This window comes from Daucus carota, chromosome 2, assembly GCF_001625215.2.
Source record: "Daucus carota subsp. sativus chromosome 2, DH1 v3.0, whole genome shotgun sequence".
Classification (NCBI taxonomy): domain Eukaryota; kingdom Viridiplantae; phylum Streptophyta; class Magnoliopsida; order Apiales; family Apiaceae; genus Daucus; species Daucus carota.
This window is the reverse complement of record NC_030382.2, coordinates 33,732,415-33,747,890: the sequence shown is the minus strand read 5'-3', so window position 1 is coordinate 33,747,890 and position 15,476 is coordinate 33,732,415. Positions and strand designations below refer to the sequence as shown.

General features: G+C 30.8%; 2 protein-coding genes across 3 annotated transcripts; both read left to right on the top strand.

Moving 5' to 3' along the window:
* The first annotated feature begins 703 nt into the window (after positions 1 to 703).
* LOC108210055 (F-box protein At3g44326-like) lies at positions 704 to 1,714 on the top strand. The gene has a single exon (XM_017381303.2). It carries the CDS (start codon positions 704 to 706, stop codon positions 1,712 to 1,714), a length of 1,011 nt encoding a protein of 336 aa, XP_017236792.1.
* A 5,250-nt stretch (positions 1,715 to 6,964) lies between these two features.
* LOC108206518 (probable WRKY transcription factor 35) lies at positions 6,965 to 9,937 on the top strand. Of its 2 annotated transcripts, none has more exons than XM_064087195.1 (4): positions 6,965 to 7,022; positions 8,490 to 8,601; positions 8,695 to 8,838; positions 9,174 to 9,937. In XM_064087195.1, the coding sequence occupies exons 1-4, from the start codon at positions 6,980 to 6,982 to the stop codon at positions 9,796 to 9,798; spliced, it is 924 nt and encodes a 307-aa protein (XP_063943265.1). In that variant the 5' UTR covers positions 6,965 to 6,979; the 3' UTR covers positions 9,799 to 9,937. The 2 variants fall into 2 exon arrangements, with proteins under 2 accessions (XP_063943265.1, XP_063943266.1); XM_064087196.1 differs by lacking the exon at positions 6,965 to 7,022 and adding an exon at positions 8,322 to 8,340.
* Positions 9,938 to 15,476: the final 5,539 nt, after the last annotated feature.

The following is a 15,476-nucleotide window of genomic DNA, read 5'->3' as shown; positions in this document are numbered from 1 at the left end:
AGTATAAAAAATGTTTACCATAAACCAGAACAAATACTATCAAAACTAAACCCTATACTTTATACTTCAAGAGTAGTGCTAGGTGCACATAATTGTGTACAAAAAATTTGTACATAATGACATGATAATTGATGTGGAATGTTTTAATTGGGATTGTTGATGTGAATACAGGGGTCCATTCCAATTAAAACTCAGCACATGTCATTATGTACACAATTCTGTACACCAAGCATTTTCCATACTTTAAATTCCTCCATGATACCTAAAAGGTGCAACTCACTCAAATGTATTGTAGTAACACTTGGAATAAAGTATAAACTAAAACATTCCATCACAAAATAGCAGGTGAAGACCACAGTTCACACCGAACAAATTGTCGTTCTAACGATATAAGTTTTGTCCTGGGTGATGGATTCTACTGTAAAGCTGTGCCAACGATAGATTCTGTTTAAGTTTTAGCGTATATTCTAATATATATCGAACCTGTTTGCATCCACTAGATTTTGTTAAATCTATATGCATGTTTTGAATGTTTAGGATATTCTTGATGGATGAGAGTCTCCTTTGTTTTCTTAGGCTAAGATGTTATGGAAGTCGCGATTAGTCTTTTATTAGTCTTTTACGCGCTTTTTTGCTAGTGTCAAAATGCAGATGCTAAGAACAGTTAACCTGTTTGGTAGTTTAAATACCTGAGGATTTCAGCATGAATTGCAGAGCAGAAACAAAGATTTTTAAGGTGCTTGACAATCAAATGGCTTCAAGCTCTTCTGATAAAGGCTTAACAGCCACTACATTAGCTGCCCTTCACTCTGATATCATCGAAACCAACTTGTTAACGAGGCTTGATGGTCCATCTCTTGCCTCATTAGCCTCTTCTTCCAAATTATTGCTTCCTCTCTGCAACAAAGAAAGCTTGTGGAAGGACATCTGTGATTCCACTTGGAACTCCGTGAAACATCCACTTGTCCAGAACGCGATCTCCTCCTTTCCAGGCGGCTATCGTTCTTTTTACTCTGATTCATTCCCTGTCCTTGGTGCAAGCTCTGGTGGGGGGAGCCTCTGTAGTCAAGTGGACACCTCGGAACTCATTTCAGCTGTTGATATGCACTTCATGAATAATCAAGTCTACTCCAAAGTGACAGTCACGGATACAAATGCTAGCTGCTTTCCTGGATCATTGTTTCATATCGACTTAATTGACCACAAGGAAACTCTGGAAATACCGCTAAAATACCAAGGTGATGCAAACTTGTGCAAGTCAAAGCTGGAGGAAAACTTGACACTGAGTTGGATTGTTATTGATCCAATTCTAAAACGCGCAGCCAATGTGTCGAGTCTGAGGCCAGTTTGTGTGCGGCCACAGTCTGATAAGACTGGCATTGAGGTCACTTATAGCACAATTCTTTCGGGAGATTCCTGTGGCATTGATACAACGGAGTTTGTTGAATGCAGGGTGGTAGCTAGTTTTGGTTGCGAAAAAGGACACAATGTTGAATTGAGGGCGCTGAGTTTGTGTTTAGTGGACATGGTGAAATCGCGGTTGAATGGGGAAATGAGTTTAAGAATTCTCAAGGAGGCTATGGAGAGTGGTGAAAGACGAAAAGAGTGTGGACAATGGGAAGAGTATGCAAAGAAACTGGATTGTACAAGACATAAATTGGTTTCCTGGCTACTTCTAGCCGTTTCCTCAGTTAGTTTGTTATGGTTTGGTTGATTATGCAAGTTAACTGCTACAAGGACATGATATTGATATCATTCTTTTTCTATGTTGAAACCTGACAGTAATATTAATTATTCTCTTGGTGATGAGATAATATATTTTGGTCATATCTTCTGGTTTCTATTATCGAATTTTCTATAACTTGTCTATGGCATACAATAGTCACTAACTTATTAACTTTACTAGCTTTTGATTGGTGGATGGATAATAAATGTTGATACACCTGTATTTACATCAATTCCATCAATCAAAAGAAGCTATTTTTATGAGAATTCGTGCTTGTTGTGTGCCCTTGGGCACACATTAGAAAAACCGTTCTATTATTTTACTTTATGTTTGAGCTTCGAGAAAATGATTAATTAGGGTTGATGTTAGGTTCAATAATAGTCTTGACAAGAACCTCAAGAAGTGCTTTACCAAATAATCATTCATCATCATGGGCTTTGGTTGTCATGAAAATGAGACTAACGTGAAATTAAATTAAATTTTGAAGGAATAAATGTTGAAAACGAGAAGCATGCAATATCAAAAATAAATGGATGGCATGGGACAGCCCAAATTACATGAGGTCGTAGGAGGATAAGAAAAGAAAATTCTTCGTTTGCGTGCTCTATCTTCTCTATACACATTCTTATAAATTTTTATTTAGCACGACACTTGGGCTAAAACAGTTTCATGGTTGAAAAAGGTACGTACGATCGGATATAGGAGAAACACGACAACGACAAAATAGAAACTCCGAACAAATATGAATGGCTATAATTGAAATATACTATCCCATCTATACTATACTATTAAAGCCGAAACATTAAAAGTTTGGTCCGTCGGTACGCGGGCTTTTATACAGATTTTTATAATTAACGGGCTTCAAACAAAATTAGTGGGCTTTAAACAAAATATAAACAAATTAAAATATAAAACAAATATACGATCAAAACATAAAACAAATATAAAACCTATTTGACTATACCAAAACTAAAGTCAAACCTTAAAAAATACTATACTATTAAACCCGAAGTATTAAAATTTTGATCAGTCGATACGCGGGCTTTTATACGGCCAAAATACGGTCCTATCTATATAACAATTATTTTTTTTTAACTAAAATATATTATCTTTTAACACGAGCTACATATATAAAAATATAATATCATTATATATAATTATTAATAAATAACCTGTGATATTTTTCAACCAAAATACATTAACATTATTTTAAAATACACTGATGGACTCACTTTAAAAGTAATATTATAAATCTATAATATACTATTATACTGTTAAATCCGAAACATGAAAAGTTCAGTTAGTCACTTAGTCGGTAGGGCAGTCAAGTTCAGTGAGCCGGTTGGTATTCGACCCACGAACCTTCTTGATTAATAATATGTTATAATTTATTTTTTATTATCTATTAAACCAAAACATTTACGTTAATATGATGGGTCAGTATTTGATTTTACGCGTCTTTTTTAACTTAATATGTTCAATACTATATTATTAATTATCAATAACGAAATATTAAAAGATTGATTGGTTGATTTATATATGATTTTATAGATCTTTATAGATCTTCTTAAATTATAACATAAAAAAAAACGTATTTTAACATTCTCAGTAAAATATATATGTTCGACCTAATTTTTAGTTAGTCATTTGACAAAATTAACTATTAAGAATTTATCATCTGTTAAATAAAATTTTTATTTAATCATATTATTCTATCATAATTTTATTTTTACAGTAAAATTAGTTTAAGTTAAAATATATACGATGAAATAACAAATATTATAACCGCCCGTGCATTGCACGGGTTATAAGCTAGTCTTCTATAATTCTTTCTCTTTTTAATTTAATTTAAAAAAAAAATCAGCTTCACCATATCTTTCTTCATCATTGCATGTTATAGATGTCATATTTTAATATGATTCAGAAAAAAAAATTAATTTTTATTTTTAAAGATATTTGTAATGATGTAAGTGAAAGGCATATGTTAAGCCTATTTGTATTTAAGAGTATCAACTCAACTCTGATAAGAAAGAAAGTAAATAGCAAGCACTATTGAAGGAATCCATACGAAGAACGTAAAGTGATTTATTAAAATCATATGTCTGAATAATTTCAGGATGCTGCTGCACACCACTGAAAAAAGTTCATTAATATGTTCAAGTCTCAGTGTACAAATAATATTCTGTAGCACGTCCAGAAGTCCAGAAAGTATAAAGTTTTAATACTTTATTTATTCAAAAGATTCCAAACTATTTCTACTTATGAAGAAGAATTACAAAGACAAAGACTCGACGAACAAGCCACTCAGATTTGTGTGTCAGCTACTCAGATTAAATATTCAGCATCAACAATAGGTGGTCGTTCAATCAAGACAAAAAATCAGATGTTTTAACGGAAGTCAGAAGACCTGCTGTTGAATAAGTGCTCAATATAATTGTTCTTTTAATTAATTCACATCTCAAAATAATTATATAAGTTATGTAATTTATTTATTAAATTGATTCACACTCGAATTAATTTAATTTATGAATTTATATAATTAATATAATTAAGTAGATAATTATTGGATTAATTATATCAAGAAAATACTAATTTATATTGTTTTTGGGCACGATATGACAATCAAATGGATTGTCATACCGCACCATGACTTGTGCTTAAGTCAGACGGTATGATAAATCATTTGGTTTGTCATACCGAATGATTAAGACATGACAATGGTGATTGTCATACCGAAATCATAAGGTATGACAATCCATTCGTTTGTCATACCGTTTCAAGCTTAGGGGATAAGTTTAATTGTCATACCGTTTGTCATACGGTTGTCATACCGTTTGTCATACTGATTTGATAAGGTATGACAATGCCTGTGTTTGTCATACCTTCCCACTTGTGCCATGACAATGCCTTATATTGTCATACATTTTCATTAAATTGTCATAGCACTTTGTTAGATTATCATAGCATTTTCTTAGATTGTCATGGCTAGCTTTGTCATACTAGTTCAAGTGATTTGCCTATAAATAGGCCTTCACCTCTTCATTTGTATGTTGTTCATTGCCTTGGAAACTTTCAAGTTGTTTGTAACTTGCTATTGTTATATCCACAGTTTTCAGTGCTTTGATCACTCGGTTGTTTTAATCCGCTAAGTTAGAATACTTCCTGTCAAATTTATTCTACGAACTAGTGGACATTAAAATGAACCATATTAATTATATAACGACTTAAAAATTGTTGTATTAATTAATTTAAATCTGATTAACAAGTTATACTCCAATCAGATTATTCCGCAGCGATTATTTGTGACGATTGTATTCAACCTCACTTCTACAATCGTATCTGGACCTAACAGTACGAAATGTCCTACCCTATAAAAGCTCTTAGCAAAAAAAACAAAAAATCATGTGACATTTATTAATGAACAATATGTATGAAATTTACAACTCCAACTCTCCAAGAACACGATTATAGTCAATCTTTTAATGTTTTCTATATTTAGCCAACATTTAAAAACACATAACAAAACTTCAGATCATTTATTATTATTAAAATAATATATTTTGAAAAAAAATAAAAAAATAATATATTTTGTTTATTATAATTTAAGCTAAAAGTAACATACAATTTAAAATATAGTCAATCAGTATCTTAATATTCAACAGACAATGTCTTACGACGTCTCTAAATATTAATTAATATGTTCGGCTAAATTGGACATTATGCTCGGAGAAGATTGGATATAAATATAACCAATTTCAAGAGTTATTAAAATTATAACCAACAAATTTGTTTTAATAGATGTTGGTTGTCTTTAAGTTGTAACGCGTTTTTATAAATACTTTTGAAGACGGCGAAAATCGTAAAAGAATTTTAAAAAGTTATATTTTGATAAAGTTCCTATAATATAAATCCTTAATTGAAATTAGGTTAATAGTTTAAATCTCAAGTTAAATTTTGTTAGGAAATATAATAAGTTCCCAATGCAGATCTAAATGATATGTATCAAACTTGAACAAATAAAAACGAATCAAACTATTTTGTGATTCATATATATCACACTTTATACTATTTTGATTTATTTTGAAAACTTATATTATCTTTCAATTAAAAAATAAGTGATAGAATGTGAAATTCGATATAGACTAATTTAATTTTTTGACACATATATTAATTTCAAGAAATGTTACACTAAAATTATCTAATTTTTATATCAAATTAACGAAATTATTATTTGTATAAATTGTATGAAAATTGGAAACAATTATACTTAGATACCATGTTTATAACAATCGATAATACTCGTCGAAAGCAAACTGTATATATTTATTAGGATAAATATCAAGTAGGTCACTCGTTTCGTCCAAATGTATCAAATGAGTCACTGATTCCCAAATTGACTCAAATGAGACCCTCATTAGAAAAATTTGTATCAAAAATATCACTTTATCGTTGGTCGAAATTTTGAAAGTATTATATATTGAGTTTCGCACATTTTTTATGAATGGTAATACATCCAAATGAAAGATTCCGAGTTCTACTATTTTCGCTTATATTTTCAGATTTTTAAAATTTTATCAACTATTTATTTTTAATTTTTTGATTGTTTTATTTGATTTAAATAAAAATAAATAGGAGATAAATTTTTAAAAATCTAAAAATATTAGCAAAACTAGTAGAACTCGGAATCTTTCATTTGGATGTAATACCATTCATAAAAAATGTGCAAAACTCAAAATATAATACTTTCAAAATTTCGACTAACGATAGAGTGATATTTTTGATACAAATTTTTATAATGAGCGTCTCATTTGAGTCAATTTGTATATCAGTGACTCAATTATAAATAGTTGATAAAATTTTAAAAATCTGAAAATATAAGCGAAAATAGTAGAACTCGGAATCTTTCATTTGGATGTATTACCATTCATAAAAAATGTGCGAAACTCAATATATAATACTTTCAAAATTTCGACCAACGATAGAGTGATATTTTTGATACAAATTTTTCTAATGAGCGTCTCATTTGAGTCAATTTGGGAATCAGTGACTCATTTGATACATTTGGACGAAACAAGTGACTTACTTGATATTTATCCCTATTTTTATTACACCGAACCTGAAACAAACATTGTATGCTAACATGGCCTCCCCGTAGGTTCTAGAAGCCAAAAAATACGAAATGTGTCGTCTCAAAATTGAAACTTAAGCCATTAATGACTGAAGAGACTGGAGGCTGAAGAGATAGTTATTCCAATGTCTGATAATTTCACTGTTCTTGATACAACTATTCCCTGTGGTACTAATCTCTTTTCTTTTAAATCTTTATTTACAAAAAAAAAAAAAAAAAAAAAATCTTCTGTGGGGTTCAGATGAACATTGTTAGTATGTGTCTTTTCTTATGCTATTCAGTCAACATTTATATGATTTTGTGTGTGTTTGTGTATTGAACATAGGGTCTGGTCCAAATGTGTGTGTTATGTGTATGTATAGTTGTAAGAATGTGAGGGGATCTTATGTTGAGCTGTTTATCTTGGTGGGGTTTTAATCTGTAATTTATTTGTGTTTTTCAGCTGCTATTGTAGATTTTTTTTTGATGTACTCAGTTATGGAATTTATATATTAACAGTAATTTCTCTGTTGAGCTTAAGCCCTCGACTTTTTGAGCAAGATCACTAAGGCCTGGTTGATTAATATAGAAAAGTTACTTCTTTGGGGACTTTTTTTAAAGTAACAAAGTGATTTTTGTTTTTGTTTCTTACTCGTTTCATCATTACGGGGACTTTTACATTTTGTTCTATTTTTTGGTTCATTAAGTTTTCGATGAAGTTTAGATAGTTTGATCTAGGTAAAAATTAGCGACTATTAAGATTTACCTCAGGAGGGGGAGATATAGGAATGAGAGTATCGAAGAGGATAATAAATTTTGAGGACTGGTATTAACATGTTGAGTTAAGATAATCATTTACTATGTTTTCATCACATAGAGTTGAATGTGCTAAAACATTAGTTGAGGATTCTTATGATTTCGGATAGTCCAAAACTAGCTATATATGAATTTGTTAGTTATGCTAATTCATCTTCAATGCTAGTTCTTATGCATGCTTCTTTGATCACTTCCTTTCATTAATTTTTCCTAATTTTTTTTATCCCATGTATACCCCCGTCGTCTCTGTCAGGATATGCAATTAGATTCTTCGGTGTCATTCATATGATCCCATCAAGCCACTCTACTGATAGCTTATGGTTTTATAAGTTAAAGTAATCTAACAAGTTTGAGGTTTATAATAGTAACTATGCCTACTCTATCTATTGAGGTTCGATTGATCAAGTTATAAATTTCGGGGTTTGATTTCATCTCATTGCTTTAATGGTCTTTAAAAAAAATTAGACTCAAAGAATTAGTGAACGTAGTATTTATTAGTTTGTGGCTGTATATCATATCAGATTTTCTTTTAGATACGCAAAACATTTTTGATAGATGTAAATAGATTTGCTTAGCTAAGAAATATGGAGATAGGGAGGGGTGAAATGCGTGTTGTGTGTGGATGGGAGTAGTATTATATATAAAGAGTGAGGAAAGAGTGAAAGCAACTTGTGAGTTTGTCATCTCTTATGTAATTAACTTATCCTCTCGCTGTCTCTCTCCCCTTTAATATCTTCTTCTTTCTCCCTTCTTGCTCAATTATTAAAAGGTTCTCTGATTTTGATCAACTGTACCATCTTCATTTGCTAATACTGTTGCCACCCCCTGAATTTCTCACAGAAAGTACCAGCAAGAAGAGAAAGAATATTGTCATGAAAAGCTCTGATCATTCCCGAATTTTGAGCACAAACATTTCAAAAGATATGTCAGAACCCGAGGCTTCCAAGAAACAGTTAGTTTGCTAACTCTTTCCGAGTATTACATTCATGATGAGAATTTGTAGCACCTAAATTATCTACTATGTATGTGTTGTTGATATACACAGGAAGATATACCAGAAGAGAGTAGTAGCTGTGAAGATCGATGAAAATGAATATGACAAGAAGCAGAAGAGTGAAGGGCCACCTTCTGATTGTTGGTCTTGGAGGAAATATGGGCAGAAACCAATCAAAGGATCTCCCTATCCCAGGTAATCCGTGAAAAGCTTTTATCATATCAAACGGATTCCTTTTTTTCTTAAGAGGCAAAAGCCGTAATAGGATTGGTTAGCAACTCCATCTCACTGTAATCATTCATGTGTATCTTAAAAAGTATAGATAGAGGCTCAAACCATCAAATTTTTTCTCTTCAGTTTCTCAAGGCTAGTTTCCCAAATGACCTTGAAATATTGGTCCTCTTACATATGCATGTATCTAAGATGTCAAAACATGGCATCTGGCATACATGAGTCTTTACCTATCCTTATAAACTGGAATTTACATGATAATAATATTTTATCGACACTTCAATATTATGTCGTTGCAGGGGATATTACAAATGCAGCACATCGAAGAGTTGTTCAGCCAAAAAACAAGTGGAAAGATGCAAAACAGATGCTTCCTTGCTCATCATCACTTATACCTCAACTCATAACCATCAAAGTCCCAAAGAACCAAAAGAAGTAGAAGATCCAAAACAATCAGAAGATCCAAAAGAAGTAGAAGATACAAAACAATCAGAAGATCCAAAACACGATGAACTGAAGATTGAAAACAACATAACAGAAGAACCTAAAGAAGAGGATGACAAAGTTGAAGAAGCCGTTAATGTTCAAGAAGGTGAAGCGGTTAATGTCCAAGATGGAGTTAGTACTGAAAATATAACTGAGTTTTACTACTGCCAGTCTCCATTTACTAGCAACTCTGATCACCAAGACATGATCGCTACCATCAAATACGAAGAAGAAAGACTGGGCAGCCCTTTGACAGAGAAGTTAGAAAGTGTGGTCTTTGAGGAAAAATCAGAAGAGCCACTTTGTTGTCCTCATCTCATGACATTCTCAACAGACGAATATGACTTCTACGATGAGCTCGGAGAACTGCCCATATCATCTTCCTTAACAAGATTCATGAGGAGTAATTTCTCAGAGGAAAGGATTCTTATTCAGTAGTTACATTATAATAACTAGTTCTGCACTGCTTTCAACTCATTGTTATTAAAAACATGCACTTAGTCCTCTGTTAATATATAATTAAAGCTAGTCTGGTTTGAAGCACACAGTGATTTGAAATTATATTGGTATTTGCAAATACAGTGGTGGCTAGTATTAATATTCTTGGATTCTATTCATATAGATAACCAGTTGGAGAGAGTTAGAGTCTCTAACTAGAAGTAGCACGAGGATCACAAGCTTGGTGATAAAAAGGGATTTCGCAATATGACAAGACCCTGTTTTTCTATATCATGATTCATGAGTGGTTGGAGTTTGTGGAGTGCAAAGATATGTGTTAAGCATTTCTTTGGCGTCTACAGATTGTAAGCTTGTGTCTAGAAGCATGAATATCTCTTTTAGTGTGCGTGTGCTGTTTGTCACAACTCTCCACTAGCTATGGCCTGTAATAAGGTTACAGGGATGAGGGATCCTACCCCAATTAATTATTCTCTTGGAAATGGGATATACACGGGTCGGCGAAACCAACTAATCCGATTTTATTTTTTTTGGGCTGGTTTTAAAAAGTTAGATTCAAATCAATACATATTGGGTCAAAATTAGTTCAACTCGATTGTAATGTGTTGGGTATGATTTTCGAATTAAAAAATTTACAATGAATTAATTGAAAGTTGGCTCAGCTGGATAAAAAAAACTCAAATTCGGATTATGTGAGTTAAGTTGTGAGTTAAGTTGCTAAAACGATCTCAATCCGTCCGACCCGACATGTGTACACTCTTATTAAAAATATACACAGATCAGTTGTTATTTAGGTCGAATCAAATAAGTTATATTTAATTATAGAACAATAATATAATTGAAATGTAACTGGAAAAATATTATATACTCTTACTTATTATATATAATTATATATATATTAAAAGGTTATTCTTGTGTTTTAGTATTAATCTAATTACTAGATTTTCTTACCCGCACTCCGTGCACGGGTGTCCTGATATTGTAGTTGTTGTTTTTTTGGCGTGGTGAAATAATTTTTATGATTAAGAACAGAAAATCAAACCATCAAATAATCCCAAATTAAAAATTAAATTTAATAAAATAAAATGTCATTTAAAATCAACATAGCCCGGATGAAATTACTTCGTCCATGATATGAAAACATCAGACTTACCACCCATCATTTCTTCATGCATCATATTTGTATTAGTCTTGCAATTCTTATTTTGAGCAAGTCAAGTTAGACTGTAAGCTCCGACTCTGGAGGTACCTGAGGAAACAATTTCACAACCAGGTGGTTTAGTATCCTTATGTGGTCTTCGTTTCTTCAACCATTTTAATAGATTATCGTTTGAAAATATTTTAAATAAATTTAAATTTCAAATGCATTGAATTATAGCACTTATCGAATCAATGCTTACGTATTAGTTAAGACAGTTAAAAACAAAAGCTAGAATGAATGTATAATTTGTGGGATTGTGCTAGAATCAATACTTTGAATTATCGTTTGAAAATATTTTAAATAAATATAAATTTTAAATACTTTTTGCTATGAATTATAGCAGTCTATATCCATGTATCGGGAAATATAAAAAAAAATTAATATATAAAAATTTCATTATCAAGAGCTAAATTGTGGTGTTAAAAGTGTTCCATTGATTAGGAAGTATAACAAAAAGTCTTGATTTGGAAATTAAATGTATTGAATATGGAAACCAGTATATATTATACATTGTAATAATAACAGCCAAAATCAGTTAAATCAAATAAAATTTGACTGTTTTTCCTTATTTACATATGGGTTATAGCAGGCTAGACCCATGTATCAAAAAAATTAAAAAAGTCAAAATATATAAAACCTTCCTTATCAAGAGTTAAAATTATGGAGTGAGATATTTATTTGAAATTATAACAAAAAGTCTTGATTTGAAAATTGAATATAATGAACATGTAAACTGCAAAAATTTAATAGAAAAGTATTTTAGTAATTAATGTCAAAATCAGTGAAAATCAAATAAAGTCTGACTTCCCTATTTACATATGAGCTATAACAATCGAGATCCATGTATCCGAATATTCAAAAGCTAAAATTGTGGAGTGAAAAAGGACTCCATTAATTTGAAATTATAACAAAAAGTCTAGATTTGAAACTTAAAATATAGTGAATAGGGAAACATCTTCATATTATACAAAAGAAATAAATGCTGAAATCATTGAAAATCAATATTTTGACTACTTTTCCCTATTTACATATGAGTTATAGCAGGTTAGATTCATGTATCTGGACAGAAATTGCGTCATATTCATTCTCGGTGGTTCTTGTCAAACAACAATGACACACGATAAGATGTAAACAAAAAGTCTAGATCAATAAGCAGATGTTGAGGAAAAGTGAATATAAATTTTCACACGATGAGCATCCGATAGTTGCATGGACGAAGCATCTCTATTCAGCAGCTGCAAGGAAAACTCAATAACAAAAAGTGGCTCAATAAATGCATTAGAGTGCATATGTGCATCGTAATCACTATCAATACGAAAGGAAATTATGCAAAAATAATCGTTAGAAATCAAAAATAATCTCAAATTCCAGGAACATGAAATCAATAGAAATCGTGAGGATGGATTTCTCAGCTTTTCTCTGTAGCAAATTATCAAACACATTAAATACAAAATCATATACTGATTATGATACCTGCAGCGTTCAAACAACAAACTTCAGAACCCGTTCAACAATAATATAATAAACAAATATACACAATGGAGCGAATATTATAAATTAAGCTGGAAATAGTACAAACCTATTTCACAACCAATGGTGTTATTCTCTTTTTGACTTCGAGACGTCATCCCTTGTCGAAGCATCGTCGCAAAAGGACTTTGACATATACTACCTGATGCATACACGGATCAACGCGATTTGTGCAAGATAAGTAGAATTCTATTATTAAATAAAGTAAATAAGCGCAAAGCAAAGTTCGTAGGTAGAGAAATTAATGTGAAAAGAAAGCCAAGATCAGTAGTACTGCAGTAAAATCCAACCGAGGACACAAATCAGTTCGAAAACTAAGCAAGAAAACATACTCGTCACGATTAAAGGCTTGGAAGAAAGAATGGTTTTGAATGTGAAATTAAAATTATCTGCTTTGATCTGATAAGAATATCATATGCAAATAAGTAGTAAAGCTTAAATCTGAACTGACGTCGTGATCAGTGGCACGATTCAAGGATGCGTGATTAATGATATTTTGAAATTCTAATCTTGATATGATGATCGTGATATGATTTGAATGTGCTCTCAGATCCAATGATACTCGGGTCGGGTTTCTTGAAGATCCGAAATGTTTCATCGCAGTGTTAATTTGAATAAGAAGATGCGGGGTCGAACCGGAAGCTTGATGGGTTGATCCACTCCAATGTGAAATTACCATATCAGCCTTAAAAAAGAAAAATAAAAATGAAAATGAATACAAACAATCAAGGATATGAGGTCTTGATGACGGTTATATATATATCCACTCTCTACCAAATATATAGATATATAGACATATACATATATACATAGATATGAAATCAATCAAACAAATTAGCATAATATATATATCCACTCTCTACCAAATATATGGATATATAGACATATACATATACATAGATATGAAATCAATCAAACAAATTAGAATAAATAAAATCGTTGTTTTAATTCTTGTCATACTATTGTTTAACGAAAGCTATAATCAAGGAAATTTGAATCTATAATTGAAGCGAGACAACCATATCAACTAAATGCTGCTTCACACACCCTACCATTGCGAAGCTCTGTTAGTGCTTTAGTATATAATTTTGAATTAATTTCATATTTATTTTAAAATAAAAAATAAGAGAGTAAAACATATATAATGACGCATCTCACATTTTTTTTAATATAAGAATTACTTTATTTAAACTAAAAAAATAAAATAATGAAGGAAACAATAACACATAAATAAATTTAACAAAATAATAGTCAAATCATAATTTTTTAAAGTATAACATATTTATTCGTGCATTAATACCTTATTCTTTTTAATATAATTTTATGAAAATATTTTAACTATACTTTATTTTTAAATATTTTAAGAAAAGACGATTAGCAGTTTAAGAGGTAATCACTCTTTCAATCTATTGAATTTTTAATGCAATATCATACAAAAATCTTTTAAGTGCTTAGGAAGTCTTTACAAATTTAATTCGAAAGAGATAAGCAAAAAATTACAACTAAAAATAGGTAAATATACAAAAATATATATGTAGATGTGAAATAAATTAAATGTATAAAGATAAGATATTTATTGTTTGAAATTTTCTAAAATATATTTTAATTTTAAATATTTTAAGATAAGATGATCAACAATTTAAGAGATAATTCAATTTTCGAATTTTTAATTTTTCATGCAACATCGTACAATAAAGTCTTCAGATTGCTTAGGATGTCTTCCCATATTTAATCAAAGAGAAATTGGAAGTAATTAATTACAATTATTAATACGCAAATATATGGATATACACACACATATGAAATCAATTAAAAGAATCAAAATAAGTAAAATAAAGTTTGTTACAATTAGTAAACTTCCCGTGCAAGTTATACTAATTATTCAATTAACATACTTGAAACCGGAGGAGAAAAATAAAAAAGATGAGAGAGATACCGATGAATTTGAGTTTTTAAAATAGATGATAAGAATTGATTTGATTTTGAAAAACAATCAATGCTTTACATATTGGTTAAGACAATTAAAAATAAAAGCTGGAATGATTGTAAGGAAGGAAAGAAAAAATAGGATACATACCAAAAATGACAGCCATTCAACACGAATTAATTGTGTCATAACATCCAACTGAGCTAGATTTTATGTGGCATTTACGTGGTTTTTAACGAATTACGTGGACTTTGTGACTGGGCATCATTCAGGAATTATTATATAAATAGAAATAGATAAGCTGGGATCTGGTATATTTATAAGCAGGATGGCATATTTCAGACAACACAGTTATCCTCCCCTGCTTTGATAGATTTATAACATACTATTGTTCCATTGTGATAGTAGATGAAAATCTAATAACAAGAGTTCATTCAGCTCAGCAAAAAATGAAAAGGTTATAGTTGGCCAAGAAAATAAAGGTAAAAGGTTATACAAAACAAACAACGTACTGTAATAATTTAACAAAACATGGTAACTTTACTCCACACATTTGTCAGCATAATTCAAACATACAGAACACCGAACATGGTGAGTATTCTTAGGATGTCATGGGAACTGCGACTTACATATGGTTTGGCCTACCCCCATCATATTCACTTGTTCCATCCCCACCATGCCTGCAACCATATTCAGCAGATGAAAAAAAGCTTAAATAAATTATGGAACGAAACTGAGCTCAATTTAACATATATTTGTATATATACAATCATCATAAAAAACGGGAATTTTACTTAGTCTGTGATGGCGCTTTCAAGATTAATAATCGGATAATCAAGACAGAACCCGTCCGAAGAATAATTAACCAGCGAGTAATCCCAATTAATCGCCGACTTTTAAAGCATTAATATATACATAATCAAGAACCGGCACTTTATAGCCGTACACCACATCAGTATATGCATTTTGGAAGTTGGCCTAATGCTCTTTGGCTTCATGATC

Excerpts from the sequence above, each read along its gene's own strand:
- LOC108210055 (XM_017381303.2), top strand. The coding sequence starts at position 704 with ATGAATTGCAGAGCAGAAACAAAGATTTTTAAGGTGCTTGACAATCAA.
- LOC108206518 (XM_064087195.1), top strand. The coding sequence starts at position 6,980 with ATGTCTGATAATTTCACTGTTCTTGATACAACTATTCCCTGTG. Across the intron at positions 7,023-8,489 it reads TGATACAACTATTCCCTGTG|AAAGTACCAGCAAGAAGAGA; the intron begins GTACTAATCTCT and ends AATTTCTCACAG. Across the intron at positions 8,839-9,173 it reads AAAGGATCTCCCTATCCCAG|GGGATATTACAAATGCAGCA; the intron begins GTAATCCGTGAA and ends ATGTCGTTGCAG.